Genomic DNA, 27,341 nt, shown 5'->3' on the forward strand with positions numbered 1-27,341 from the left:
GGGATGGTGTGCAGGGGGAGGGGAATAATGGGAGTAAGCATGAGAAAAAATATGGAATGTGGAGGGGAAGAAGGGGAAAAAATGGGTGCCGGGGCGGGGGGGGGGGGGTACAAGGATGAGTGAACAGATGGGGTACAGGAGGAGGGAGAATGAAGGGTGCAGGGGAGGGAGATGATGGGGAGCAGGGAGGCAGGGAAAGGATGGGGTGCAGGGGGAGGGAGAGCAGGGACTGTGAGGAATGAGGGGCGAGAAAGGGGTGGAGGGGAAGGGGTGCAAGGATGGGTGAATGGATGGGGTGCAGGGCAGGGGGAACGAGGGGTGCAGCGGAGGGATTGGGTGCAGCGGTAGGACAAGGGGTGCTGGGAGGGGAGATGGTGAGGCGCGGGGGGGCAGGGAAGGGATGGGGAGCAGCGGTAGGGGAATAACGGGTGTAAGGACGAAGATCGGGATGGGGGGAGAACGGGGAACACCGGGTGCTGCGGGGCAGCAGTGTGGGGGGTACCCTGTCCGGCGGCCACAGCCCCACCACAGCCCCGCCCGCCAGTGGCGAACCGGAGCTGCGGCGGGAGGAGCCGCGGGGGCACCGGGAGAGCCGCACCGGGGCTGCGCGGCCCCACCGGCATCGGCACCCGCCGGGGCTGCGGCTCTAACGGGCCCCGGGAACCGCCGGCACCGGGGCTGCGGCTCTGCCAGCACCGGGCTTCACCGTAACCGGGACTGCGGCTGCACCGGGACTGGGGCTGCACCGGGACTGGGGCTGCACCGGGACAGCGGCTGCACCGGGACTGCGGCTGCACCGGGGCTGCACCGGGACTGGGGCTGCACCGGGGCTACACCGGGACAGCGGCCGCACCGGGATTGGGGCTGCACCGGGGCTGCACCGGGATTGGGGCTGCACCGGGACAGCGGCTGCACCGGGACTGCGGCTGCACCGGGGCTGCGGCTGCATCGGGGCTACACCGGGACTGCGGCTACACCGGGACTGCGGCTGCACCGGGATTGGGGCTGCACCGGGACTGCGGCTGCACCGGAATTGGGGCTGCACCGGGACAGCGGCTGCACCGGGAGAGCGGCTGCACCGGGACTGGGGCTGCACCGGGACTGCGGCTGCACCGGGAGAGCGGCTGCACCGGGACTGGGGCTGCACCGGGACTGCGGCTGCACCGGGAGAGCGGCTGCACCGGGACTGGGGCTGCACCGGGACTGCGGCTGCACCGGGGCTGCGGCTCCGTCGGCACCGGGATCCAGCCGGCACCGGACTGCGGCTCTGCAGCACCAGGCTCCGCCGGCCCCGGGACTGCGGCTGCTCCGGGACTGCGACTGCGGCTGCTCCGGGGCTGCGGCTGCAGCGCCCCCGGGCTCGGATCCCCCCCCGGGCTCCCGGCGCCCCCGGGCAGCGCTGAGCCCCGCGATGGGGCCCGGCGGGAGCCGCTGGACCCTGGCTGGCACCGTGCTGGCGGCCGTGGCCACCGCGCTGGGTAAGAGACGCGGGGGACGGTGTCACCGGCTGTGGCCGCGGGAAACCTCGGGGTGGGACCCGGTGCCACCGGCTGTGGCCGTGACACGCGGCACTTTTGCACCCGCCTCTGAGCCCCGACACTGAACTGTCATGTGTACCCCCACCTGCACACCACTTGCTGCTTTTGGAGTGTCCCCGAGAAGCCGCTTGGCCCCCCGGGAGCAGCGTGCACGGAGCCGGTGGCTACTTGAGCCGGGATGCCCAGTCATTCGGCTGGTTCCTATGCATGCAGCTCGTGCCTCAGTTTCCCCACTTGGCTCTGAGCTGCTCCAGTCCTGCTGGGTGGTGAGTGAGCCCCATATGAGACCTCCTAGAAGCCACTTTGGAGCCAGAGACGGGCAAGGGAACCAGCTCAACTCCAAGGGCTCGCAGGTCACTATCCTGGCGCCTCCAGCCACCTCCCAGGCCTCATCCTGGGGCTATTTCTGGGGACACGAGTAGTCTGGGCCAGAAATAGAACTGGGAGGCATTGCTGGAGCACCCGGGTGAGAGGTGGCCTGGGAGGCCTGGAGGCTGTGACGGAGGGGGGGTCTGCAAGGTTGTAGGGCAGCATGGGGGGTACTTGGATGGAGTGGGATATGGAGGATGGAGGCAGGATGGAGCCTGGAGTGTGGGGGTCCGTGGAGCAGGATGGAATGGGATACAGAGGGGCGTGGGGCAGGATGAAATGGGCTATGGAGGGATGTGGGGCAGGATGGAGTGGGGCATGAGGGGCTGTGAGGGAGGATGGAGTGAGTTATGGGTTCTGTGGGGCAGGATGGGGCAGGGTATGGAGCCCGTGGGGCCAGGTCCAGTGGGGCATGGGCTGAGACAGCGTTAGGAGACTGGAGGATGTGGCCGATGCTGGGGATGGCAGTGCCCCGAGGCCCTGGTGACGGGCAGCTGTCCCCAGTGTCAGGGGACGAGGACTGCCTGTGGTACGTGGACAGGAACGGCTCCTGGCACCCCGGCTTTGACTGTGAGCTCTTCACCTTCTGCTGTGGCACGTGCTACCACCGGTACTGCTGCCGTGACCCGCTGCGCATTCTCACCGAGCGCCAGCAGCGCCACTGCCTTGCCTTCAGGTGCCGGGGCCGGTGCTGAGCTGCGGGTGGGGGTGCTGGGGGGCTTGTGTTTGGGTGCCGAATCATGGGGAGTGGATGTGGGGTGCTGGGCACTGGATACCGCGCACTGGTTGCCGGGCAGTGGCACTGGCGCTAAGTGCTTGTCTGGTGCCTCTGTCCCTCCAGTCCCAGTGGGTGCCCCGTGGTGCTGGGCACTGGTGTAAACTGGGCAGGGGGCAGCAATACCCTGGGGAGCTGCGTGTGCCCCAGGTGCCCCCTGACACACCTCGCTCCCCGTTGTCCCCACAGCCCCAAGACCATCGCTGGCATTGCCTCGGCGGTGGTGCTCTTCATCGCCATCGTCACCACCGTTGTCTGCTGCTTCATGTGCTCCTGCTGCTACCTGTACCAGCGCCGGCAGCACCTCCGCACCCCCCTGCAAGGTGGGGGGACCGGAGGAGGGGGGCTGCAGGGATGGAGGGTGCAGGAGGGGGGGCCTGGAAGGATGAAGAAGGGGGGTCAGGGTGCAGGGGGAGGACTTGAGTCTGAAGGGGGGGGATTTGGGGTTTCAGGAGGGAGTCCTGGAAGGATGAGGAGAGGGGGTCACTTGGGTCTGGAGTGGGGGATTTGGAGTGTGAGGTAGGGGGATCTGGAAGGATGAGGAGGGGGGGGGGGTCTGGGTGCAAGGGGGGCACTTGGGTCTGGAGAGGGGCGATTTGGGTGCTGGGGGGTGGCAGTGTCCCCGTGCTGGGGTGCCGCAGTCTATCCCCCTCTCTCTCCTGCAGGCCCAGAGATCCCTCTGTCCAGCTACCCCCCTGCCCCCCCGCCAGCCCCCTTCCCCATGGACCCCAAAGCTGGCCCCGTGCCCCCCCAGCCCGGCTTCACCCCCATGGCCATGTACCCACCGCCCGCCCCCGCTGCCCAGTACCCGCTGTACCCCTCGGGGCCCCCCGTCTTCAACCCTACAGGTGAGTGGTGGCTCAGGGGGACCCTCTGTTCCCCAGGGGGGCACGGTGACCTTGCAGGGTGCTGATCCCATATTTTGCTCCCCCTGCAGCGCCACCGCCCTACATCCCGGCACAGCCCAGCTACCCCGGAGCCTGAGCCCCCGCGGGTGCCCCAGCACCCCCAGCATGGCTGGGCTGGGGACCCTCGTCCCCCTACCGTGGGGACAGGAGGGGGCTCCGGCCAGGGCAGGATCAGGCCCTTCCCAGCTGTCCCGGCGATGACTTCGTGCCAGCAGCACAGAGCTGCTCTTGTCCTGCACACTGGGCCCTTTGTGGGTGCCTTCACGCCAGCGCTGGGTGCCAGCAGCCCTGTGGCACCCCTGGAGGGGGACGATGCCCGGGGCGGGGTCCTGTACATCCTTGCACCCCTGCACGCCCGTGTCTGGATTCATCCATGGCTCTTTCCACCCCCACGCCCCGTGTTGGTATTAAACCACATCTTGTACCCCACACCCCATGTTGTCTCAGTGGCTCTGTGGGGAGGGAGGCAGAACCCCACACCCCTCCCTGGGGAGAAGTAATTAGGGTGGGCTGTGACATTTCCCCTCCTCCCCTTCTGCTTCTCCATCAAAAAATTGGGTTGGGATGAATTCCCACTAAACCAGCCTGTGTCCTGCCATCTCTCTCCCCTCCTCCCTCCAAACTGGGCTGTGAAAACCATCACCAGTGGCATTTTGGGGCAGAAAGCAGGGAATTCAGCACTGCGCTGGGGCGCAAAGCCAATTCCTTCATCCACCCCCGCTCTGTGCTGAATCCCTGGAGCTCGCCCCCATCTCCCTTCACAGCCAGAGGAACAGGTGCCAGCAGAGAGTGAATCACCTCAGCTATTTTGGATGGCTGCTCCCGGGGTGATTCATCTCCCGCCCCGCACTGTGGCTGGGAAGAGGCGTCCAGCCACTGGATAAATTTGGGACTACAGAGTCCACCACTCCCAGCAGGGAAGAAGCCATGCAGAGTCCCCTGAAGGGGGAAATGCTACTCCATCTCCCAGGAGGTCACAGGTCCCTGCATCCCAACACTGATCCCTGCATCCCAACACTGATCCCTGCATCCCATCGCTGGCCCCAGCATCCCACCCCCGGTCCCTGCACCCCATTGCTCTCCAAAACCCTGCAAAGCCCGGGGAGGGGGAAGCCGGGGGTGAGGGAGGCAGCTCGTTTTATTTAAGTGGGATGGAGGAAAAAGACAAATAATAATAAAAATAATCAAAGAAGCGAGGCGGGCGCTGGGGGGGGTGGGGAGGAACCCCCATCCCCAGGGCGGTCCTCAGGCGCACACAGCCAGCTGCGTGGGGGCTCAGGGTTTGGGGACCGCCTGCTCCCGGAGGTAGAGGTCACGGATTTCGGCCAGGCTGCGGCTAAGGCCGCCCAGCGCCTGGGCGATGACGCGCAGGACGGACGTGGTCTCCCGGCGGCTCTCGGCATATTCCCGTCGGAAAGCTCGCATCTCCTGCACCAGCCGCTCATTGGACTGGACGATGTGCTTTTCAGCCGGCGTGAGTTGGGCACAGTCACGGGTGCCGTCCGACAGCCCCGCCGTCCCAGCAGGTCCTGCTTCTCCCACGCTGCAGTTCTTGAGATGCTCAGCCTCTTGCTCCAAGAGGAGGCTCGGAAAATCAGAGCCCAGCTGCTCCTGCTGCTCGCCCAGGTCGCTGAGGGAGAGTTCCGGGGGTGCCGGGCATGGGGGGCTTCGGCTCCAGCCCTCGCACAGCTCGGTGGGCGGTCGGAGGCTGCTGTGGGGTGGCCGGCACTCCGTGCCACGGCTGGGGACGCTGGTGGCACCCGGGCTGTGGAAGGGCTCAGTCTTCACCTCCACGGGCTCCTCCTTCACTACCTCATCCTTGAGACCTGCAGGATGGATGGAAAGCGTAGGGCAGCTGGCAGAAGCCCCTTGTCCCCAGCGTCCCATGGACCGAGCCACTTGACCCCAGCTGCCTCTGCCTCCTCTGTCCCCGTCTCCTTTGTCCCCACCCCTGCACTCTCGTGTCCTCTCCCCCACACTAGTCTTGGTCCCAGCCATACGTGGGTATCCCCATTGCCTCTTGTCCCTCACCATGTTCCAGCCTCATCCCGTGTCCCTCGTCCCTCTCCTGGTCCCAGTACTCCCATATCCCTGTCCTGAATGCGGTGCCTCCATGTTCCTGCGTGGCCCCAGTCCCCCATGTCCCTGTCCTGGTTCCCCCATGTCCCTGCCCTGGTACCAGTAACCCGTGGCCCCGTCTTGGTCCAGGGCCCATGTTCCTGTCCTGGCCCTATCCATGTCCCCATCTCTCTCCTGGTTCAGCCCATGTCACTGTCTCATTCCCACCATGTCCCTGTCCTGCTCCCACCCTTCTCTTATCCTTGTCCTGGTCCCAGTACCCCTGTCCCTATCACCCCTGTCCCTGGCCTGATCCTGTCCCTTTCGTGCCCCTGTCCCCCCCAATCCCTGTCTTGTTTTCAGTCCCCTCCTGTTGCCGCCCCAGTACCCGTCCCTGTCCTGGCCCAGGAACCCTCATCTCCTTGTCCCCTGCCACAGTGCTCCGTCCCTTGCCCCGTCCTGGTTCCAGCCCCTCCTGTCCCTGGCTGGATTCAGGTATTTCCATCCTGGTCCCTGTGCCTTGTTGCTGTCCTTGTGTCCTATGTCCCCATGCTGGTCCTGCCGTGTCCCTGCCCTGGTCCTCCATGTCCCTGTCTTCCTCTGCTGTGTCTATGCCCCTCCATGTCCCTACCCCCCTGTCTCTGCCCTGATCCTCCCTGTCCCTGTCCCTGCCCCAGCCCCTCCATGCACGTGTCCTGGTCCTGGTCCCTGTCCCTGTCCCAGTCTCTCACGTTCCGGTCCCCCCATATACTAATCCCACTGGCCTCACATCCCTGTCCCCCTTGTCATTGTACCAGTCCCCCATGTCCCTGTCCTGTTCCCCGTGTCCATAGTCCTGTTGTCCCGTGCACCTGTCCTGTCCCCTGTGTCCATGTCCTGCCCCTCGTGTCCCTGTCCCCCATTTCTGCGTCCCTGTCCCCTTATGTCTGCGTCCCTCTCCATGTCATGCCATAGCCCTGCCCTGTCACCCTGTGTCTCTGTCCCTCATATCCATGTCTTGGTCCCCCATATCTGTGTCCCTGTCACCCCATGTTCCTGCCCCATCCCTTACATTTTTGTCCCTCATAGCTATGTCCCTGTCTGTGTCACCCCACGTTGCTGTCTGCGTCACCCCATCCCTGCTCCCAATATCCTTGTTCCTGCCCATCAACCCATGCCTGTTTCACCCCCTGTCCCTGTCCTGTCACCCCATCTCCCTGTCCCCCATATCCGTGTCCCTGTCACCCCATGTCCCTGTCACCCTATGTCCCTGCCCTGTCACCCCATGTCCCCATCCCCCATATCCATGTCCTGCCACACGTGTCCGTCACTCCATATCCCTGTCTGCCATATCTGTGTCCCTGTCTGTGTTACCCCATGTCTGTGTCACCCCATGTCCCTGCCCCCCATAACCATGTCCCTGTCCTGCTGCCTGTGTCCCTGTGCCCCATAGCCATGTCCATGTCCGTCAGCCCATGTCCCTGTCACCCTGTCACCCTGTGTCATTGTCCTGTTCCCCATGTCCCTGTCTCCTACATCCATGTCCCTGTCCCTCTGTGTCCCTGTCCCCCCATGTTCCTGTCACAGCCCTTTCATCCTGTGTCCCTGTCCCCCAAATCCATCTGTGCCCCTGCCCTGTCACCTCGTGTCCCCGTCCCCCATACCCATGTCCCTGCTCTGTCCCCCTCCTGCCCCCGTGTCCCTGTCTCCCACATCCCTGTCCATGTCCCTCTCCCTCATGTCCCCATCCCCGTGTCCCTGTCCCCCCACGTCCCTGTTCCCCATAGCTGTGTCCCTGCCCTGTCCCCGTATGTTCCCCCCTGTCCCCCCACATCCCTCTCCCCATGTCCCTGTCCCCTGGTGTCCCTGTCCACATCCCCCATGTCCCCCTCCTGTCTCCCTGTGTCCGTGTCTCCCTCCTGTCCCCCCCTGTGCCTCCATGTCCTTGTCCCCCATCCCCCCGTATCCCTGTCCCCCCGTGTCCCCCTCCTGTCCCCGTCCCCCATCCTCGTGTCCCTCTCCCCCATGTCCCCATCCTCGTGTCACCCTCCTGTGCCCCCATGCGCCCCTCCTGTGCCCCCATGTCCTTGTCCCCCATCCCCGTGTCCCTGTCCCCCCATGTCCCTATCCCCATGCCCCAACCCCGTGTCCCTCTCCCCCATGTCCCTGTATCCCTGTCCCCCTGTGTCCCCCTCCCCCACGTCCCCATCCACGTGTCCCCCTCCTGTCCCTGTCCCCCATCCCCGTGTCCCTCTCCCATGTCCCCATATCCCTGTCCCCCATCCCCATGTCCGTCCCCCATACTCCTGTCCCTGTCCGTCTCCCACATCCCTCTCCTGTCCCCCCATGTCCTTGTCCCCCATCCCTGTGTCCCTCTCCCCCATGTCCCCATATCCCTGTCTCCCCCATGCCCCCATCCCTGTGTCCCCCTCCTGCCCCCCGTGCCCCCCCATGTCCCCATCCCCGTGTACCTCTCCCCACGTCCCCATCCCCGTGTCCTCCATCCCCATGTCCCCCTCCATGTCCCCTGTGTCCCTCTCCCCATGTCCCTCTCCTGTCCCCTCATATCCCCCTCCCCTGTGTCCCCATTCCCGTGTCCCCCTCCTGCCCCCCCTGTATCCCCCTCCCCTGTCACCCATCCCTGTGTCCCCCTCCTATCCCCTTGTGTCCCTCTCTCCTGTCCCTGGTGTCCCTCTCCCCGTGTCCCTCTTCCCATGTCCCCATGCCTGTGTTCCCCTCCTGTCCCTCCGTGTCCCTCTCCCCCATGTCCCCCATCCCCATGTCCCCATCCCCGTGTCCCCCCTCCTGTTCCCCCGTATCCCCCTCCCCTGTGTCCCCTATCCCCATGTCCCCCTCCTGTCCCCTCGTGTCCCTCTCTCCTCTCCCCGTGTCCCTCTCCCCATGTCCCCATTCCCGTGTCCCCCTCCTGTCCCCCGTATCCCCCATCCCCGTGTCCCACCTCCTGTCCCCCCGTATCCCCCTTCCCCGTATCCCTCTTCCCATGTCCCCATCCCTGTGTTCCCCTCCTGTCCCTCCGTGTCCTTCTCCCCCATGTCAACATCCCCGTGTCCCTCTCCCCCACGTCCCCATCCCTGTATCCCCATCCCCCCGTGTCCCTCTCCTGCCCCCCGTGCCCCCATCCCCGTGTTCCTCTCCCCAAGTCCCCATCCCCGTGTCCCCCATCCCATGTACCCCTCCTGTCCCTCTCTCCTATCCCCCCGTGCCCCCTCCCCTGTGTCCCCATCCCCATATCCCCATCCTGTCCCCCGTGTTCCTCTCCCCATGTCCCCATCCCCGTGTCCCCCCTCCTGTCCCCCGTATCCCCCATCCCCGTGTCCCCCTCCTGTCCCTCTCTCCTGTGCCCCCGTGTCTCCCTCCCCCGTGTCCCTCCCCCTCCCCCGTATCCCCATCCTGTCCCTCTCTCCTGTCCCCCCCGTGTCCCCCTCCCCCGTGTCCCCTCCCCTGTGTCCCCATCCCCGTGTTCCCGTCCTGTCCCCCGTGTTCCTCTCCCCATGTCCCCATCCCCGTGTCCCCCCTCCTGTGCCCCGTATCCCCCATCCCCGTGTCCCCCTCTTGTCCCTCTCTCCTGTCCCCGTGTCCCCCTCCCCCGTGTCCCCGTCCTGTCCCCCGTGTCCCCCATCCCCGTATCCCCCTCCTGTCCCTCTCTCCTGTCCCCCCGTGTCCCCCATCCCCGTATCCCCCATGCCCGAGTCCCCCTCGGGTCCCTCTCTCCTGTCCCTCCGTGTCCCCCTCGGGTCCCTCTCTCCTGTCCCCCCGCGCCCCCTCCCCCGTGTCCCCCTCGGGTCCCTCTCTCCTGTCCCCCCGCGCCCCCTCCCCCGTGTCCCCCTCGGGTCCCTCTCTCCTGTCCCCCCGTGCCCCCTCCCCCGTGTCCCCCTCGGGTCCCTCTCTCCTGTCCCCCCGCGCCCCCTCCCCCGTGTCCCCCTCTCACCGTGCGGGCCCGCCCGGTCCTGCCCGTTCCCGCTCCCGCTGCCGGCCCTGCCCCGGCCGGGCGGTTGCTGCCGCTGCTCCCGGTGCCGGCTGATCTTGTCCCCCGCGCGGCGCCGCAGCCCCCGCCACCGGTTCTTCACCTCGCCGATGTCGCGCTGGTTGCGGCCGGCGGCGTTGATCTTGTTGGTGATTCGCCACCAGATCTTCTGTTTCTCGTAGGCGTTGACGGTGCTGGCGGCGGCGCCGAAGAGCAGCTGCTCGTACTTGAGCACCTCGCTCATCAGGATCTCGATCTCCTGCAGCGTGAAGTTCGGCTTCCTCTTCAGCAGCCCCCGCCGCGCCGCCGCGCCGCCCGCCGCCATCCCCGCCGCCTCATGGCGCCGCCGCGCCGCCCATCGCCCCCGCGCCCCGGGCAGGCCGGCAGCGGCGCCGGGGCACCGACACCGAGCGGGGCAAGGGGACCCGGCGGCGCCGAGCGAGGCCGAGCGGAGCCGAGTGCTTCCGAGCGCAGCTGATTGGAACCGAGAGCTTCCGAGCGCTTCCGAGCGCAGTTGATTGGAGCCGAGCGGAACCGAGCGCTTCCGAGCGCAGCTGATTGGAGCCGAGTGCTTCCGAGCGCAGCTGATTGGAGCCGAGCGGAACCGAGAGCAGCTGATTGGAGCCGAGTGCTTCCGGGCGCTTCCGAGCGCAGCTGATTGGAGCCGAGTGTTTATGAGCAAAGCTGATTGGAGCCGAGCGGAGCGAGTGCATCCGAGCGCAGCCGAGCGGATGTTCATTACAGCCGAACAGGGCTGAGAAGGACCCAGTGCTTTCGAGTCCTTCGAGTGGTTCCAAGCAGAGCAAAGCGGGGCCGAATGGTGCCAAGTGGTGCCTAATGGAGCCAAGTGGTGCCGAGAGGTTCCGAGTTAAGCTGAGTGATTCCAGCCAGAATCAAGTGGAGCCGAACTGGGCCGAGTGGAACCGAGTGCTTCTGAGTAGAGCAAATGGGTCCGAGTGCAGCTGATGGTCTCTGAGTAATTCCAAGGGATGCCGAGCAGAGCCAGGCGGAGCTGAGCGATTCCGATCTGAGCGATTCCGATCCGAGCGAAGCGCTCCTGCCACTGCCCAGATCGGAGGAGCCCAGTCCTGGGTCCCCACTAGGACTGGATGTGGGAATGGGGTGGTCCCACTCCATGGCTTCATCCCCACCATGTCCTCCCTATCCTGTCCCTCTGGCTTCTTTGGGATAGACCAGGAACCCTGCTGACTGCGCCGGAGAACACCCTCGGCACCCTGGGATGCCTGCTCTCAACCCCATCTCTCAGGAGCTCTGAGGGAATGCTCCTGTGTCCCGGTTTATCCCCACCGTCCTGGTCATGTCAGCGGCAAAACCTCTTCCCCAAAGGAAGGGCTTCAGGAACACCTTCCAAAAGGAAAGGAAGGGAAATCTATCGGGGAAGGGAAGGGAAGAGGTGGAGCAAATGAAGGCTTCTTTGCCACAGCCTCTCTGGTGTAGCCCTTGCTCTCTCTTTGGCTGGAAAGCAGGTCTGTTCTCCCTTGATGTCACAGAGATCTCACATGTGGGAGTGTGTCTGCTGAGGGGCTTTGCTCTTGGCTCTCCCGGGGAACGGCCCCAGCACGAGCCGTGCCCGCGCTTCAGCGCCTGAGCGGGAGCCCCCGTCTGCTGGCGGGAGAACACCTCCTGCTCTCCCCTGGGCTTCCATTAGCCCTCAGACATCCCTGTTGTCACCCACCCACAGCGGGAATGGATCGTATGTACACGGCAAAGAAGCTGTTCCTCAGGCGGCTCATGAGGGAGGTGAGGGCACGGGCCACTTGGTCCCCGATGCCGCAGGCTGGCCCTGGGCAAGGGAACCAGAGGGGAGGAAAAAGGCACATTCTGTTTGTCCCCCAGCTCCGGGCTGTGGGAGCCGAGGCGGCACGAGCAGCCAGAGTGGATGCTCTTGCCAGAGCCTGGGCCGTCCCGGCAGCAGCCAGAGAGCGGCAGCCTGGGAGCTTCCAAGGCTCCCCGTTCTCCTTCCCTCATCCCTGGCTTCCCGAGAGCCCCCGCTGCCCCCGGCTTTGGGCCAGCAGAGCGAGCCCGGCTGGCAGCACAGCCCCAGCCCCTCCCAAGGGGGACTTGGCCACCCCAGGGCTTTGCTCCACAACCCCGCCGGACGCTTCCCGCTGCTCTGCACCCCACAGAGCGGCTTCGGCCACAGCCCTGCTCCCAAACCAAGCCCACACCCCAGGCAGGAGCTCCCTGCTTCCTACCCATTGCGGTTCCTGCTCCGCAGGGAATAAGGGCATTGCCCCTGGGACCTGCTCCGAGGAGCCTTTCCATACTGCCTGGCCTCGCATCACCACTTGGTGGGGAGTTAGTCCAATGACAGCACATAAATTGTAGAATCCAGCATCCCCTTTCCTGAAAGCCCTGTTCCCCACCGGCTCCGATTCTCCCAGTCCCCTGCACTGGGATCCACCCAGTGGGGTGCAGGGCACTGGGGCAGAACAGCCTTCCAAGAGTGTGTTGGGCCGTTCTCCTTCCCTCATCCCTGGCTTCCCGAGAGCCCCCGCTGCCCCCGGCTTTGGGCCAGCAGAGCGAGCCCGGCTGGCAGCACAGCCCCAGCCCCTCCCAAGGGGGACTTGGCCACCCCAGGGCTTTGCTCCACAACCCCGCCGGACGCTTCCGCGATGCTCCACACCACACAGACCGGCTTCGGCCACAGCCCTGCTCCCAAACCAAGCCCACACCCCAGGCAGGAGCTCCCTGCTTCCTACCCATGCAATGCCTCTGGATCAGGTTGCTCCAAGCCCCATCCAACCTGGCCTTCAACACCTCCAGGCCTGGGGCAGCCACGACTGCTTGGCACAGCCTGGGCCAGGGCCTCCCCGCCCTCACAGCAAAATGGAAAACCTTTCTACCTCCGGCCTCACCTCAGTCTCCCGAAAACCATCCCCCCTGGTCCTGTCCCCGCAGTTCCAGGAGCCCCTGCTTTCCTGGAGCCCCTGTTGGGGCCAGAAAGCTGTTGGGCCTTTGCAGAGCCTTCTCTTCTCCAGGCTGGACCCACCCAGTTCTCCCAGCTCCTCCTCCTACGGGAGGGGCTCCAGCCCTCAGATCATCTTGGTGGCCTCCTTCTCCCTGGGATCAGGACAGGCTGAGAGTTGGGCCTGTCCAGCCTGGAGCAGAGAGGGCTGCGGGGAGACCTTAGAGCAGCTTCCAGTGCCGCCAGGGGCTCCAGGAAGGCTGGGGAGGGGCTCTTGATCGAGGGGTGCAGGGACAGGCGAGGGGGAACAAGGTTAAGCTGAAAGAGGGGAGATTTAGAGCTTAGGAAGAAACGCATTCCTGTACGGGTGGGGAGGGCCTGGCCCTGGTTGCTCAGAGACATTGTGGCTGCCCCATCCCTGGAGGTGGCGTCAGTCCCCAGCCGACATCGTCAGCTCCGAAACCACGGGACAGGTTTCCAAGATCAGTTAAGTCTTCCATGGAGCATCCGAGGGACCCGAGGCTGATAAGCCTGGAGAAGAGGAGGCTGAGGGGAGGCCTCGTTGCTGTCTACAACTGCTTGAAATTAGGTTGTGCAGAGGTGGGCATTGGTCCCTTCTCCCAAGTGACAGGCGACAGGAGAGAGGCAATGGCCTCGGGCTGCACCAGGGCAGGTTCAGATTGGACATCAGGAAAAATGTCTTCACCAAAATGTTTCTCAGGCACTGACAGACACTGTCCAGGGAGGTGGTGGAGTCCCCATCCCTGGAGGGGTTGAATAGATGGCTGGATGAAATGCTCAGGGATCTGGGTTCGAAGTGGACAGGTACGCTTGGAGTTGATGAACTCCGAGGTCTTTTCCAACCTAACGATTCTATGATTGTTTTTCCTCTGACCCTGGGCATTCCCCCCAAGTTATTACGACAGAGGAAGACTGGAAAGTCAGCCCCTGATTTCCATATTGACTCCCTCCCTGCAGGTCCCTGCAAGGAGAGGGAACAGATGTGCAGCAACTCCATTTGCTTGTGGCCTTCCTGGGAGCAGGCAAAGTTCTGGCAGGTCCAGCAGGCAGCTTGCTAGGCTTGTGCGGAGCTTCGTAAACCTTTGGATTTGGGATAAAGCTCCAGCAAGTCAACGCTTATTGCCAGGGAACCGCAAGCAGGATCCCAGCCGATTGTTGACCCTGTGTTTGTCCTGGACTCTACGAACTTGGACCCTCCTGAGGACTTTACAGCCAGCAGCAGGGCTGAGCTTCCTTTTGTTGCCCTCAGTGGGGTTTTCCTGCTCTGATGGTGTTTGGAGAATTTCCGAGTGTGAGATCCATTTCCAAGGGAAGTTTTCTGGGGGAGGAAGCGCCATAGCTTCGTCCCCACCATGTCCTCCCTATCCTGTCCCTCTGGCTTCCTTGGGATGGACCAGGAACGCTGCTGACTGTGCCGGAGAACACTCTCGGCACCCTGGGATGCCTGCTCTCAGCCCCATCTCTCAGGAGCTCTGAGGGAATGCTCCTGTGTCCCGGTTTATCCCCACCGTCCCGGTCATGTCAGCGGCAAAACCTGGGCAGCTTTTAGTCCCAAACACCCCCACCCCAGGAAAAGGGAAAGGAGAGAAAGGGAGGCTTGCAGGTTGGAAGCAACGTTAAACCTGTTTTAATGGGACAGAAAGGAAGCAAGCAGAATCCCAAAAAGCTTTGTGTACACGGTACTCCAAGATGTTCCAGTTCCAATCCCATGCAATGCCCATCCATGGGGGTGTTCCAGGTTGGGTAGGGCCAGCCGATCCAGGAGGAAGTGTCCTTGCCCATGGTGTGGGAATTGGAACTGCATGGGCTTTGTGGTCTTTTCACCAGGGCCAGAGACTTGCCCGACACTTCCTCCAGCAACTTCCACAGTCTCCACAGGAGGCATCAATGGTCACAGGCACAGAAGCATCTTTAGAGCCAAGGTGCATGGAGAGGTGCGTCTGTCCATTTCCTCTCAAGGTGATGATCACCTGGCCCTGATGGCCTTGGACATGCCCGTGGAATCCTGGAGAATCATCACCCTGCAAGCAGAACAGGAGAGCAATGCAGTGTGAGAGAGCGTTGGGGCCAACGCAACCGCTCACCAAGCCTGAGCTCTGGGCACCCGTGTGCCTGGGGGGGGTCGATTTCAGCTGGAAAATGAGGTGCCGTGAAGAAATGGAGAGAAGCCAGAGGCCTTCCCTGCATGACCCAGGGGCTGCTCAGTATTGCCGAGGAGAATGCGAACCCATCCCAGACAGGGGCCAGCAGAGCCGCATCTCTGCCCAGGGGCTCTGCAGGGACCCCCATCACCTGCCTCCCACCCCTGAAAAGGCGCTGTTAGGGAGGAGTGTGGGAGCAAAGACCGTGGGGAGAAAGTCTGTCACCCAGCTGGAGCGGAGGATGTGGGCAAGGTGGGGCAGAGGATGCAGACAAGATGCATCAGTTCGGTTCCATTCCCCTCTGGAGAGGAAGCAGAGATTTCTAGCAAGCTCAGTCCTGGGTTCGAACTTTGCTTTCAGGAACCTGATCCAGACTCGCCGCTTGAGCAGCACTGCTGCCCCGAGGGGAGAGCCCCTAAGGTCTGTTCCCAGCTCTGAAGGAAACAGAGGGAAACTTCTGAGAGGATTTTCTGGTAGGATACCTGCACATCAGGATCACCACGGTGGGCAGCACGGAAGATCTGGAAAACCCTGGACATCCAATTCTGCTTGTAGCCAGAGATCTCATAATTAATTGCTGTGTCGGTGGTGGCACCTGTAAGGACAGGAGAGCAGGGGACTGCAAGAGGTCCCAGAGTGGGGACTTGGTGCTCGCACACTGCTTGTGCCAGCTGAGGGCAGGACTGCGAGAGAGGCTGAGAGCGCCGTTCCGGCCCAGCCTTGCTCTTGGAGCCCACGGAGCATTCCAGCTCCCCCACTTTGGAGAGCAGTGCCTGGAGCACAGGCTCCTTTGGGGAACGCTGCAGAAAAGAGGAGGGCAGGTAGACTGGTCTGCTTGTGTCCATACCAGAGCTTTTCCGGTCCCGCTGGAGCTCAGTGTGGGTTGCCAAAGTCGGGATAAGCCCTGTCCACAGAGCTGCAAGACCCTGCTGCTCAGCCAGGCACGGGGGCAAAGGCTGGGGTGCTGCGGCCACCCCCCCATCATCCCCAAGGAACGCTTTCCCGGGGCTGCTGCAGCAGCGCTCCCTCGCAGGACGTGCCGGCCCCACCACAGTCACCCACCTCTGTCTGTCTCCGCGTTCCTGACGTGCACCAGGTCCAGCCAAAAAGAATAGCTGCAATAGAACCAAAAGGCATCGATCGGAGCGGGGTGGCCAGCGATCCCGGCAGGTGCAGTCTCCTGGCCGTTCCAGGGGTGGAGGGGACCAGGCTGGGGTCTCCAGGCGTGCTCGGTGCCCCGCAGCCCTGCCCCGTTCCCCCTCAGTGCTTCAGGGAGCACCCAGACCAGGCTCCATGGGCTGGGAGAGGCACCTCTCCATCGCTCCCCCTGCACGGCTCTCCCCTCCGGCAATGCCCAGTTCAGGCTTGGGAATAGCTGCGCTCGTCTCCCGCCGACGGAGCGAGCCACTTGCTCCCATGGCTGGAGTAGCACCTCGGCCAGGACGCTGCTGGTCTGACTGGGAGGCCAAAAGCCAGTGCCGGGCATGGGCGTGCTCAGGAAGCACTTGGGCCACGTCCTGGCCCCAAAGGAAAGCTGGAAGCTGGCATGCAGCACAGCTGGGCTGTCGCCTTCCCAGGTTTGTCAGGAAAACTCACCGAGAAATAACAGGAGTGCCACAAGCAGGATTTTCGAGAGCTGCTCTCGCTGCAGCACTGTCTCTTTCCTGGAAAAGAGGGAGTCCGGTGGCTGTCAAGGGCCCAAGTCTCGGGTAAAGCCTTTCCAGGTGCATTTCCCTCCTGGGCCTGAAAAACTGCTGCTGGCAGTGAGGTGGCAGAGCAGCATCCAGGAGGAACAGGATTCCTCTCCACACCATTCAACACTGCCAGCAGCTCTTCCCCAAAGGAGGGGCTTCAGGAGCACCTTCCAAAAGGAAAGGAAGGGAAATCTATCGGGGAAGGGAAGGGAAGGGAAGAGGTGGAGCAAATGAAGGCTTCTTTGCCACAGCCTCTCTGGTGTAGCCCTTGCTCTCTCTTTGGCTGGAAAGCAGGTCTGTTCTCCCTTGATGTCACAGAGATCTCACATGTGGGAGTGTGTCTGCTGAGGGGCTTTGCTCTTGGCTCTACCGGGGAACGGCCCCAGCACGAGCCGTGCCCGCGCTTCAGCGCCTGAGCGGGAGCCCCCGTCTGCTGGCGGGAGAACACCTCCTGCTCTCCCCTGGGCTTCCATTAGCCCTCAGACATCCCTGTTGTCCCCCACGCACAGCGGGAATGGATCGTACGTACACGGCAAAGATGCTGTTCCTCAGGCGGCTCATGAGGGAGGTGAGGGCACGGGCCACTTGGTCCCCGATGCTGCAGGCTGGCCCTGGGCAAGGGAACCAGAGCAAAGTGAGTCCCATCTCCTGAGGTCTCTTCTCCAGGAAGCTCCCTGGAAGCGGGGAGGCGAGCCCCGAGGGACACTCTCCCGCCGCGGGGCCTGGAGCGGGGCAGCCTGCCCTTCTGCTGCCCCTTGGGCCACGTGGCCAGAGCTCAGGCTCAGCACAGCTCCCCAGGGTCACCCCTGAGGACTTCACAGCCAGCAGCGGGGCTGAGCTTACCTTCCTGGCCCTCGGGGGCGTTTTCCTGCTCCGGTTGATCAACAGTTTTTGGGAGCGTGATCTCCATTGCCAAGTGAATGTTTCTGGGGGAGGAAAAAGGCACATTCTGTTTGTCCCCCAGCTCCGGGCTGTGGGAGCCGAGGCGGCACGAGCAGCCAGAGTGGATGCTCTTGCCAGAGCCTGGGCCGTCCCGGCAGCAGCCAGAGAGCGGCAGCCTGGGAGCTTCCAAGGCTCCCCGTTCTCCTTCCCTCATCCCTGGCTTCCCGAGAGCCCCCGCTGCCCCCGGCTTTGGGCCAGCAGAGCGAGCCCGGCTGGCAGCACAGCCCCAGCCCCTCCCAAGGGGGACTTGGCCACCCCAGGGCTTTGCTCCACAACCCCGCCGGACTGCTTCCCGCTGCTCTGCACCCCACAGAGCGGCTTCGGCCACAGCCCTGCTCCCAAACCAAGCCCACACCCCAGGCAGGAGCTCCCTGCTTCCTACCCATTGCGGTTCCTGCTCCGCAGGGAATAAGGGCATTGCCCCTGGGACCTGCTCCGAGGAGCCTTTCCATACTGCCTGGCCTCGCATCACCACTTGGTGGGGAGTTAGTCCAATAACAGCACATAAATTGTAGAATCCAGCATCCCCTTTCCTGAAAGCCCTGTTCCCCACCGGCTCCGATTCTCCCAGTGCCCTGCACTGGGATCCACCCAGTGGGGTGCAGGGCACTGGGGCAGAACAGCCTTCCAAGAGTGTGTTGGGCCGTTCTCCTTCCCTCATCCCTGGCTTCCCGAGAGCCCCCGCTGCCCCCGGCTTTGGGCCAGCAGAGCGAGCCCGGCTGGCAGCACAGCCCCAGCCCCTCCCAAGGGGGACTTGGCCACCCCAGGGCTTTGCTCCACAACCCCGCCGGACGCTTCCGCGATGCTCCACACCACACAGACCGGCTTCGCCCACAGCCCTGCTCCCAAACCAAGCCCACACCCCAGGCAGGAGCTCCCTGCTTCCTACCCATGCAATGCCTCTGGATCAGGTTGCTCCAAGCCCCATCCAACCTGGCCTTCAACACCTCCAGGCCTGGGGCAGCCACGACTGCTTGGCACAGCCTGGGCCAGGGCCTCCCCGCCCTCACAGCAAAATGGAAAACCTTTCTACCTCCGGCCTCACCTCAGTCTCCCGAAAACCATCCCCCCTGGTCCTGTCCCCGCAGTTCCAGGAGCCCCTGCTTTCCTGGAGCCCCTGTTGGGGCCAGAAAGCTGTTGGGCCTTTGCAGAGCCTTCTCTTCTCCAGGCTGGACCCACCCAGTTCTCCCAGCTCCTCCTCCTACGGGAGGGGCTCCAGCCCTCAGATCATCTTGGTGGCCTCCTTCTCCCTGGGATCAGGACAGGCTGAGAGTTGGGCCTGTCCAGCCTGGAGCAGAGAGGGCTGCGGGGAGACCTTAGAGCAGCTTCCAGTGCTGCCAGGGGCTCCAGGAAGGCTGGGGAGGGGCTCTTGATCGAGGGGTGCAGGGACAGGCGAGGGGGAACAAGGTTAAGCTGAAAGAGGGGAGATTTAGAGCTTAGGAAGAAACGCATTCCTGTACGGGTGGGGAGGCCCTGGCCCTGGTTGCTCAGAGACATTGTGGCTGCCCCATCCCTGGAGGTGGCGTCAGTCCCCAGCCGACATCGTCAGCTCCGAAACCACGGGACAGGTTTCCAAGATCAGTTAAGTCTTCCATGGAGCATCCGAGGGACCCGAGGCTGATAAGCCTGGAGAAGAGGAGGCTGAGGGGAGGCCTCGTTGCTGTCTACAACTGCTTGAAATTAGGTTGTGCAGAGGTGGGCATTGGTCCCTTCTCCCAAGTGACAGGCGACAGGAGAGAGGCAATGGCCTCGGGCTGCACCAGGGCAGGTTCAGATTGGACATCAGGAAAAATGTCTTCACCGAAATGTTTCTCAGGCACTGACAGACACTGTCCAGGGAGGTGGTGGAGTCCCCATCCCTGGAGGGGTTGAATAGATGGCTGGATGAAATGCTCAGGGATCTGGGTTCGAAGTGGACAGGTACGCTTGGAGTTGATGAACTCCGAGGTCTTTTCCAACCTAACGATTCTATGATTTTTTTTTCCTCTGACCCTGGCCATTCCCCCCAAGTTATTACGACAGAGGAAGACTGGAAAGTCAGCCCCTGATTTCCATATTGACTCCCTCCCTGCAGGTCCCTGCAAGGAGAGGGAACAGATGTGCAGCAACTCCATTTGCTTGTGGCCTTCCTGGGAGCAGGCAAAGTTCTGGCAGGTCCAGCAGGCAGCTTGCTAGGCTTGTGCGGAGCTTCGTAAACCTTTGGATTTGGGATAAAGCTCCAGCAAGTCAACGCTTATTGCCAGGGAACCGCAAGCAGGATCCCAGCCGATTGTTGACCCTGTGTTTGTCCTGGACTCTATGAACTTGGACCCTCCTGAGGACTTTACAGCCAGCAGCAGGGCTGAGCTTCCTTTTGTTGCCCTCAGTGGGGTTTTCCTGCTCTGATGGTGTTTGGAGATTTTCCGAGTGTGAGATCCATTTCCAAGGGAAGTTTTCTGGGGGAGGAAGCGCCATAGCTTCGTCCCCACCATGTCCTCCCTATCCTGTCCCTTTGGCTTCCTTGGGATGGACCAGGAACCCAGCTGACTGTGCCGGAGAACACCCTCGGCACCCTGGGATGCCTGCTCTCAGCCCCATCTCTCAGGAGCTCTGAGGGAATGCTCCTGTGTCCCGGTTTATCCCCTCCCTGGCCAAGTCAGCGGCAAAACCTGGGCAGCTTTTAGTCCCAAACACCCCCACCCCAGGAAAAGGGAAAGGAGAGAAAGGGAGGCTTGCAGGTTGGAAGCAACGTTAAACCTGTTTTAATGGGACGGAAAGGAAGCAAGCAGAATCACAAAAAGCTTTGTGTACACGGTACTCCAAGATTTTCCAGTTCCAATCCCATGCAATGCCCATCCATGGGGGTGTTCCAGGTTGGGTAGGGCCAGCCGATCCAGGAGGAAGTGTCCTTGCCCATGGTGTGGGAATTGGAACTGCATGGGCTTTGTGGTCTTTTCACCAGGGCCAGAGACTTGCCCGACACTTCCTCCAGCAACTTCCACAGTCTCCACAGGAGGCATCAATGGTCACAGGCACAGAAGCATCTTTAGAGCCAAGGTGCATGGAGAGGTGCGTCTGTCCATTTCCTCTCAAGGTGATGATCACCTGGCCCTGATGGCCTTGGACATGCCCGTGGAATCGTGGAGAATCATCACCCTGCAAGCAGAACAGGAGAGCAATGCAGTGTGAGAGAGCGTTGGGGCCAACGCAACCGCTCACCAAGCCTGAGCTCTGGGCACCCGTGTGCCTGGGGGGGGGTCGATTTCAGCTGGAAAATGAGGTGCCGTGAAGAAATGGAGAGAAGCCAGAGGCCTTCCCTGCATGACCCAGGGGCTGCTCAGTATTGCCGAGGAGAATGCGAACCCATCCCAGACAGGGGCCAGCAGAGCCGCAGTCTCTGCCCAGGGGCTCTGCAGGGACCCCCATCACCTGCCTCCCACCCCTGAAAAGGCGCTGTTAGGGAGGAGTGTGGGAGCAAAGACCGTGGGGAGAAAGTCTGTCACCCAGCTGGGGCGGAGGATGTGGGCAAGGTGGGGCAGAGGATGCAGACAAGATGCATCAGTTCGGTTCCATTCCCCTCTGGAGAGGAAGCAGAGATTTCTAGCAAGCTCAGTCCTGGGTTCGAACTTTGCTTTCAGGAACCTGATCCAGACTCGCCGCTTGAGCAGCACTGCTGCCCCGAGGGGAGAGCCCCTAAGGTCTGTTCCCAGCTCTGAAGGAAACAGAGGGAAACTTCTGAGAGGATTTTCTGGTAGGATACCTGCACATCAGGATCACCACGGTGGGCAGCACGGAAGATCTGGAAAACCCTGGACATCCAATTCTGCTGGTAGCCAGAGATCTCATAATTAATTGCTGTGTCGGTGGTGGCACCTGTAAGGACAGGAGAGCAGGGGACTGCAAGAGGTCCCAGAGTGGGGACTTGGTGCTCGCACACTGCTTGTGCCAGCTGAGGGCAGGACTGCGAGAGAGGCTGAGAGCGCCGTTCCGGCCCAGCCTTGCTCTTGGAGCCCACGGAGCATTCCGGCTCCCCCACTTTGGAGAGCAGTGCCTGGAGCACAGGCTCCTTTGGGGAACGCTGCAGAAAAGAGGAGGGCAGGTAGACTGGTCTGCTTGTGTCCATACCAGAGCTTTTCCGGTCCCGCTGGAGCTCAGTGTGGGTTGCCAAAGTCGGGATAAGCCCTGTCCACAGAGCTGCAAGACCCTGCTGCTCAGCCAGGCACGGGGGCAAAGGCTGGGGTGCTGCGGCCACCCCCCCATCATCCCCAAGCAACGCCTTTCCCGGGGCTGCTGCAGCAGCGCTCCCTCGCAGGACGTGCCGGCCCCACCACAGTCACCCACCTCTGTCTGTCTCCGCGTTCCTGACGTGCACCAGGTCCAGCCAAAAAGAATAGCTGCAATAGAACCAAAAGGCATTGATCGGAGCGGGGTGGCCAGCGATCCCGGCAGGTGCAGTCTCCTGGCCGTTCCAGGGGTGGAGGGGACCAGGCTGGGATCTCCAGGCGTGCTCGGTGCCCCGCAGCCCTGCCCCGTTCCCCCTCAGTGCTTCAGGGAGCACCCAGACCAGGCTCCATGGGCTGGGAGAGGCACCTCTCCATCGCTCCCCCTGCACGGCTCTCCCCTCCGGCAATCCCCAGTTCAGGCTTGGGAATAGCTGCGCTCGTCTCCCGCCGACGGAGCGAGCCACTTGCTCCCATGGCTGGAGTAGCACCTCGGCCAGGACGCTGCTGGTCTGACTGGGAGGCCAAAAGCCAGTGCCGGGCATGGGCGTGCTCAGGAAGCACTTGGGCCACGTCCTGGCCCCAAAGGAAAGCTGGAAGCTGGCATGCAGCACAGCTGGGCTGTCGCCTTCCCAGGTTTGTCAGGAAAACTCACCGAGAAATAACAGGAGTGCCACAAGCAGGATTTTCGAGAGCTGCTCTCGCTGCAGCACTGTCTCTTTCCTGGAAAAGAGGGAGTCCGGTGGCTGTCAAGGGCCCAAGTCTCGGGTAAAGCCTTTCCAGGTGCATTTCCCTCCTGGGCCTGAAAAACTGCTGCTGGCAGTGAGGTGGCAGAGCAGCATCCAGGAGGAACAGGATTCCTCTCCACACCATTCAACACTGCCAGCAGCTCTTCCCCAAAGGAGGGGCTTCAGGAGCACCTTCCAAAAGGAAAGGAAGGGAAATCTATCGGGGAAGGGAAGGGAAGGGAAGAGGTGGAGCAAATGAAGGCTTCTTTGCCACAGCCTCTCTGGTGTAGCCCTTGCTCTCTCTTTGGCTGGAAAGCAGGTCTGTTCTCCCTTGATGTCACAGAGATCTCACATGTGGGAGTGTGTCTGCTGAGGGGCTTTGCTCTTGGCTCTCCCGGGGAACGGCCCCAGCACGAGCCGTGCCCGCGCTTCAGCGCCTGAGCGGGAGCCCCCGTCTGCTGGCGGGAGAACACCTCCTGCTCTCCCCTGGGCTTCCATTAGCCCTCAATCATCCCTGTTGTCACCCACGCACAGCGGGAATGGATCGTACGTACACGGCAAAGATGCTGTTCCTCAGGCGGCTCATGAGGGAGGTGAGGGCACGGGCCACTTGGTCCCCGATGCTGCAGGCTGGCCCTGGGCAAGGGAACCAGAGCAAAGTGAGTCCCATCTCCTGAGGTCTCTTCTCCAGGAAGCTCCCTGGAAGCGGGGAGGCGAGCCCCGAGGGACACTCTCCCGCCGCGGGGCCTGGAGCGGGGCAGCCTGCCCTTCTGCTGCCCCTTGGGCCACGCGGCCAGAGCTCAGGCTCAGCACAGCTCCCCAGGGTCACCCCTGAGGACTTCACAGCCAGCAGCGGGGCTGAGCTTACCTTCCTGGCCCTCGGGGGCGTTTTCCTGCTCCGGTTGATCAACAGTTTTTGGGAGCGTGATCTCCATTGCCAAGTGAATGTTTCTGGGGAAGGAAAAAGGCACATTCTGTTTGTCCCCCAGCTCCGGGCTGTGGGAGCCGAGGCGGCACGAGCAGCCAGAGTGGATGCTCTTGCCAGAGCCTGGGCCGTCCCGGCAGCAGCCAGAGAGCGGCAGCCTGGGAGCTTCCAAGGCTCCCCGTTCTCCTTCCCTCATCCCTGGCTTCCCGAGAGCCCCCGCTGCCCCCGGCTTTGGGCCAGCAGAGCGAGCCCGGCTGGCAGCACAGCCCCAGCCCCTCCCAAGGGGGACTTGGCCACCCCAGGGCTTTGCTCCACAACCCCGCCGGACGCTTCCCGCTGCTCTGCACCCCACAGAGCAGCTTCGGCCCATACTGCCTGGCCTCGCATCACCACTTGGTGGGGAGTTAGTCCAATGACAGCACATAAATTGTAGAATCCAGCATCCCCTTTCCTGAAAGCCCTGTTCCCCACCGGCTCCGATTCTCCCAGTCCCCTGCACTGGGATCCACCCAGAGGGGTGCAGGGCACTGGGGCAGAACAGCCTTCCAAGAGTGTGTTGGGCCGTTCTCCTTCCCTCATCCCTGGCTTCCCGAGAGCCCCCGCTGCCCCCGGCTTTGGGCCAGCAGAGCGAGCCCGGCTGGCAGCACAGCCCCAGCCCCTCCCAAGGGGGACTTGGCCACCCCAGGGCTTTGCTCCACAACCCCGCCGGACGCTTCCGCGATGCTCCACACCACACAGAGCGGCTTCGCACACAGCCCTGCTCCCAAACCAAGCCTCTGGGCTTCCATTAGCCCTCAATCATCCCTGTTGTCACCCACGCACAGCGGGAATGGATCGTACGTACACGGCAAAGATGCTGTTCCTCAGGCGGCTCATGAGGGAGGTGAGGGCACGGGCCACTTGGTCCCCGATGCTGCAGGCTGGCCCTGGGCAAGGGAACCAGAGCAAAGTGAGTCCCATCTCCTGAGGTCTCTTCTCCAGGAAGCTCCCTGGAAGCGGGGAGGTGAGCCCCGAGGGACACTCTCCCACCGCGGGGCCTGGAGCGGGGCAGCCTGCCCTTCTGCTGCCCCTTGGGCCACGCGGCCAGAGCTCAGGCTCAGCACAGCTCCCCAGGGTCACCCCTGAGGACTTCACAGCCAGCAGCGGGGCTGAGCTTACCTTCCTGGCCCTCGGGGGCGTTTTCCTGCTCCGGTTGATCAACAGTTTTTGGGAGCGTGATCTCCATTGCCAAGTGAATGTTTCTGGGGAAGGAAAAAGGCACATTCTGTTTGTCCCCCAGCTCCGGGCTGTGGGAGCCGAGGCGGCACGAGCAGCCAGAGTGGATGCTCTTGCCAGAGCCTGGGCCGTCCCGGCAGCAGCCAGAGAGCGGCAGCCTGGGAGCTTCCAAGGCTCCCCGTTCTCCTTCCCTCATCCCTGGCTTCCCGAGAGCCCCCGCTGCCCCCGGCTTTGGGCCAGCAGAGCGAGCCCGGCTGGCAGCACAGCCCCAGCCCCTCCCAAGGGGGACTTGGCCACCCCAGGGCTTTGCTCCACAACCCCGCCGGATGCTTCCCGCTGCTCTGCACCCCACAGAGCGGCTTCGGCCACAGCTCTGCTCCCAAACCAAGCCCACACCCCAGGCAGGAGCTCCCTGCTTCCTACCCATTGCGGTTCCTGCTCCGCAGGGAATAAGGGCATTGCCCCTGGGACCTGCTCCGAGGAGCCTTTCCATACTGCCTGGCCTCGCATCACCACTTGGTGGGGAGTTAGTCCAATGACAGCACATAAATTGTAGAATCCAGCATCCCCTTTCCTGAAAGCCCTGTTCCCCACCGGCTCCGATTCTCCCAGTCCCCTGCACTGGGATCCACCCAGAGGGGTGCAGGGCACTGGGGCAGAACAGCCTTCCAAGAGTGTGTTGGGCCGTTCTCCTTCCCTCATCCCTGGCTTCCCGAGAGCCCCCGCTGCCCCCGGCTTTGGGCCAGCAGAGCGAGCCCGGCTGGCAGCACAGCCCCAGCCCCTCCCAAGGGGGACTTGGCCACCCCAGGGCTTTGCTCCACAACCCCGCCGGACGCTTCCGCGATGCTCCACACCACACAGAGCGGCTTCGCCCACAGCCCTGCTCCCAAACCAAGCCCACACCCCAGGCAGGAGCTCCCTGCTTCCTACCCATGCAATGCCTCTGGATCAGGTTGCTCCAAGCCCCATCCAACCTGGCCTTCAACACCTCCAGGCCTGGGGCAGCCACGACTGCTTGGCACAGCCTGGGCCAGGGCCTCCCCGCCCTCACAGCAAAATGGAAAACCTTTCTACCTCCGGCCTCACCTCAGTCTCCCGAAAACCATCCCCCCTGGTCCTGTCCCCGCAGTTCCAGGAGCCCCTGCTTTCCTGGAGCCCCTGTTGGGGCCAGAAAGCTGTTGGGCCTTTGCAGAGCCTTCTCTTCTCCAGGCTGGACCCACCCAGTTCTCCCAGCTCCTCCTCCTATGGGAGGTGCTCCAGCCCTCAGATCATCTTGGTGGCCTCCTTCTCCCTGGGATCAGGACAGGCTGAGAGTTGGGCCTGTCCAGCCTGGAGCAGAGAGGGCTGCGGGGAGACCTTAGAGCAGCTTCCAGTGCCGCCAGGGGCTCCAGGAAGGCTGGGGAGGGGCTCTTGATCGGGGGGTGCAGGGACAGGCGAGGGGGAACAAGGTTAAGCTGAAAGAGGGGAGATTTAGAGCTTAGGAAGAAACGCATTCCTGTACGGGTGGGGAGGCCCTGGCCCTGGTTGCTCAGAGACATTGTGGCTGCCCCATCCCTGGAGGTGGCGTCAGTCCCCAGCCGACATCGTCAGCTCCGAAACCACGGGACAGGTTTCCAAGATCAGTTAAGTCTTCCATGGAGCATCCGAGGGACCCGAGGCTGATAAGCCTGGAGAAGAGGAGGCTGAGGGGAGGCCTCGTTGCTGTCTACAACTGCTTGAAATTAGGTTGTGCAGAGGTGGGCGTTGGTCCCTTCTGCCAAGTGACAGGCGACAGGAGAGAGGCAATGGCCTCGGGCTGCACCAGGGCAGGTTCAGATTGGACATCAGGAAAAATGTCTTCACCAAAATGTTTCTCAGGCACTGACAGACACTGTCCAGGGAGGTGGTGGAGTCCCCATCCCTGGAGGGGTTGAATAGATGGCTGGATGAAATGCTCAGGGATCTGGGTTCGAAGTGGACAGGTACGCTTGGAGTTGATGAACTCCGAGGTCTTTTCCAACCTAACGATTCTATGATTTTTTTTTCCTCTGACCCTGGCCATTCCCCCCAAGTTATTACGACAGAGGAAGACTGGAAAGTCAGCCCCTGATTTCCATATTGACTCCCTCCCTGCAGGTCCCTGCAAGGAGAGGGAACAGATGTGCAGCAACTCCATTTGCTTGTGGCCTTCCTGGGAGCAGGCAAAGTTCTGGCAGGTCCAGCAGGCAGCTTGCTAGGCTTGTGCGGAGCTTCGTAAACCTTTGGATTTGGGATAAAGCTCCAGCAAGTCAACGCTTATTGCCAGGGAACCGCAAGCAGGATCCCAGCCGATTGGTGACCCTGTGTTTGTCCTGGACTCTATGAACTTGGACCCTCCTGAGGACTTTACAGCCAGCAGCAGGGCTGAGCTTCCTTTTGTTGCCCTCAGTGGGGTTTTCCTGCTCTGATGGTGTTTGGAGATTTTCCGAGTGTGAGATCCATTTCCAAGGGAAGTTTTCTGGGGGAGGAAGCGCCATAGCTTCGTCCCCACCATGTCCTCCCTATCCTGTCCCTTTGGCTTCTTTGGGATGGACCAGGAACCCTGCTGACTGTGCCGGAGAACACTCTCGGCACCCTGGGATGCCTGCTCTCAGCCCCATCTCTCAGGAGCTCTGAGGGAATGCTCCTGTGTCCCGGTTTATCCCCACCGTCCCGGTCATGTCAGCGGCAAAACCTGGGCAGCTTTTAGTCCCAAACACCCCCACCCCAGGAAAAGGGAAAGGAGAGAAAGGGAGGCTTGCAGGTTGGAAGCAACGTTAAACCTGTTTTAATGGGACAGAAAGGAAGCAAGCAGAATCACAAAAAGCTTTGTGTACACGGTACTCCAAGATGTTCCAGTTCCAATCCCATGCAATGCCCATCCATGGGGGTGTTCCAGGTTGGGTAGGGCCAGCCGATCCAGGAGGAAGTGTCCTTG

The 27,341-nt window shown here is 62.6% G+C and overlaps 4 protein-coding genes and 1 long non-coding RNA gene across 5 annotated transcripts; 1 reads left to right on the forward strand and 4 right to left on the reverse strand.

Moving 5' to 3' along the window:
- The first annotated feature begins 1,270 nt into the window (after positions 1-1,270).
- On the forward strand, positions 1,271-4,038 carry SHISA4 (shisa family member 4). The gene is made up of 5 exons (XM_054087701.1): positions 1,271-1,478; positions 2,412-2,583; positions 2,872-3,005; positions 3,348-3,530; positions 3,620-4,038. Exons 1-5 carry the CDS (start codon positions 1,412-1,414, stop codon positions 3,664-3,666), a joined length of 603 nt encoding a protein of 200 aa, XP_053943676.1. The 5' UTR covers positions 1,271-1,411; the 3' UTR covers positions 3,667-4,038.
- Positions 4,039-4,710: 672 nt separating this feature from the next.
- LOC128854406 (uncharacterized) lies at positions 4,711-10,130 on the reverse strand. Its single transcript, XM_054087564.1, has 2 exons — positions 9,577-10,130; positions 4,711-5,416 (listed from the first exon to the last, which is right to left on the reverse strand). Exons 1-2 carry the CDS (start codon positions 9,935-9,937, stop codon positions 4,866-4,868), a joined length of 912 nt encoding a protein of 303 aa, XP_053943539.1. The 5' UTR covers positions 9,938-10,130; the 3' UTR covers positions 4,711-4,865.
- A 4,052-nt stretch (positions 10,131-14,182) lies between these two features.
- On the reverse strand, positions 14,183-17,587 carry LOC128854423 (uncharacterized). The gene is made up of 6 exons (XM_054087711.1): positions 17,241-17,587; positions 16,927-17,008; positions 16,300-16,367; positions 15,766-15,818; positions 15,186-15,298; positions 14,183-14,583 (listed from the first exon to the last, which is right to left on the reverse strand). Exons 1-6 carry the CDS (start codon positions 17,491-17,493, stop codon positions 14,529-14,531), a joined length of 624 nt encoding a protein of 207 aa, XP_053943686.1. The 5' UTR covers positions 17,494-17,587; the 3' UTR covers positions 14,183-14,528.
- A 2,511-nt stretch (positions 17,588-20,098) lies between these two features.
- LOC128854426 (uncharacterized) lies at positions 20,099-23,524 on the reverse strand. Its single transcript, XM_054087752.1, has 6 exons — positions 23,135-23,524; positions 22,821-22,902; positions 22,194-22,261; positions 21,660-21,712; positions 21,079-21,191; positions 20,099-20,474 (listed from the first exon to the last, which is right to left on the reverse strand). The coding sequence occupies exons 1-6, from the start codon at positions 23,385-23,387 to the stop codon at positions 20,420-20,422; spliced, it is 624 nt and encodes a 207-aa protein (XP_053943727.1). The 5' UTR covers positions 23,388-23,524; the 3' UTR covers positions 20,099-20,419.
- A 459-nt stretch (positions 23,525-23,983) lies between these two features.
- LOC128854429 (uncharacterized) lies at positions 23,984-25,628 on the reverse strand. The gene is made up of 3 exons (XR_008453523.1): positions 25,493-25,628; positions 24,350-24,432; positions 23,984-24,117 (listed from the first exon to the last, which is right to left on the reverse strand). It is a non-coding gene; the product is annotated as an uncharacterized LOC128854429 (long non-coding RNA).
- Between the last annotated feature and the right edge of the window lie 1,713 nt (positions 25,629-27,341).

This window comes from Cuculus canorus, chromosome 24, assembly GCF_017976375.1.
Source record: "Cuculus canorus isolate bCucCan1 chromosome 24, bCucCan1.pri, whole genome shotgun sequence".
Classification (NCBI taxonomy): Eukaryota; Metazoa; Chordata; class Aves; order Cuculiformes; family Cuculidae; genus Cuculus; species Cuculus canorus.

What these genes read in the sequence shown, in the direction of transcription:
- SHISA4 (XM_054087701.1), top strand. Translation starts at nt 1,412, where the DNA reads ATGGGGCCCGGCGGGAGCCGCTGGACCCTGGCTGGCACCGTGCTGGCG. An exon ending in CGCCACTGCCTTGCCTTCAG is followed by an intron (nt 2,584 to 2,871) that starts GTGCCGGGGCCG and finishes TTGTCCCCACAG; the next exon opens with CCCCAAGACCATCGCTGGCA. An exon ending in CCTCCGCACCCCCCTGCAAG is followed by an intron (nt 3,006 to 3,347) that starts GTGGGGGGACCG and finishes TCTCTCCTGCAG; the next exon opens with GCCCAGAGATCCCTCTGTCC.
- LOC128854406 (XM_054087564.1), bottom strand. Translation starts at nt 9,937, where the DNA reads ATGGCGGCGGGCGGCGCGGCGGCGCGGCGGGGGCTGCTGAAGAGGAAG. An exon ending in GGACCGGGCGGGCCCGCACG is followed by an intron (nt 5,417 to 9,576) that starts GTGAGAGGGGGA and finishes TCCATCCTGCAG; the next exon opens with GTCTCAAGGATGAGGTAGTG.
- LOC128854423 (XM_054087711.1), bottom strand. Translation starts at nt 17,493, where the DNA reads ATGAGGGAAGGAGAACGGGGAGCCTTGGAAGCTCCCAGGCTGCCGCTC. An exon ending in AGGAACAGCATCTTTGCCGT is followed by an intron (nt 16,368 to 16,926) that starts GTACGTACGATC and finishes CCTCTTTTCCAG; the next exon opens with GAAAGAGACAGTGCTGCAGC. An exon ending in GAACGCGGAGACAGACAGAG is followed by an intron (nt 15,299 to 15,765) that starts GTGGGTGACTGT and finishes CTGTCCTTACAG; the next exon opens with GTGCCACCACCGACACAGCA.
- LOC128854426 (XM_054087752.1), bottom strand. Translation starts at nt 23,387, where the DNA reads ATGAGGGAAGGAGAACGGGGAGCCTTGGAAGCTCCCAGGCTGCCGCTC. An exon ending in CGCCCCCGAGGGCCAGGAAG is followed by an intron (nt 22,903 to 23,134) that starts GTAAGCTCAGCC and finishes TCCCTTGCCCAG; the next exon opens with GGCCAGCCTGCAGCATCGGG. An exon ending in GGCACTCCTGTTATTTCTCG is followed by an intron (nt 21,713 to 22,193) that starts GTGAGTTTTCCT and finishes GTTCTATTGCAG; the next exon opens with CTATTCTTTTTGGCTGGACC.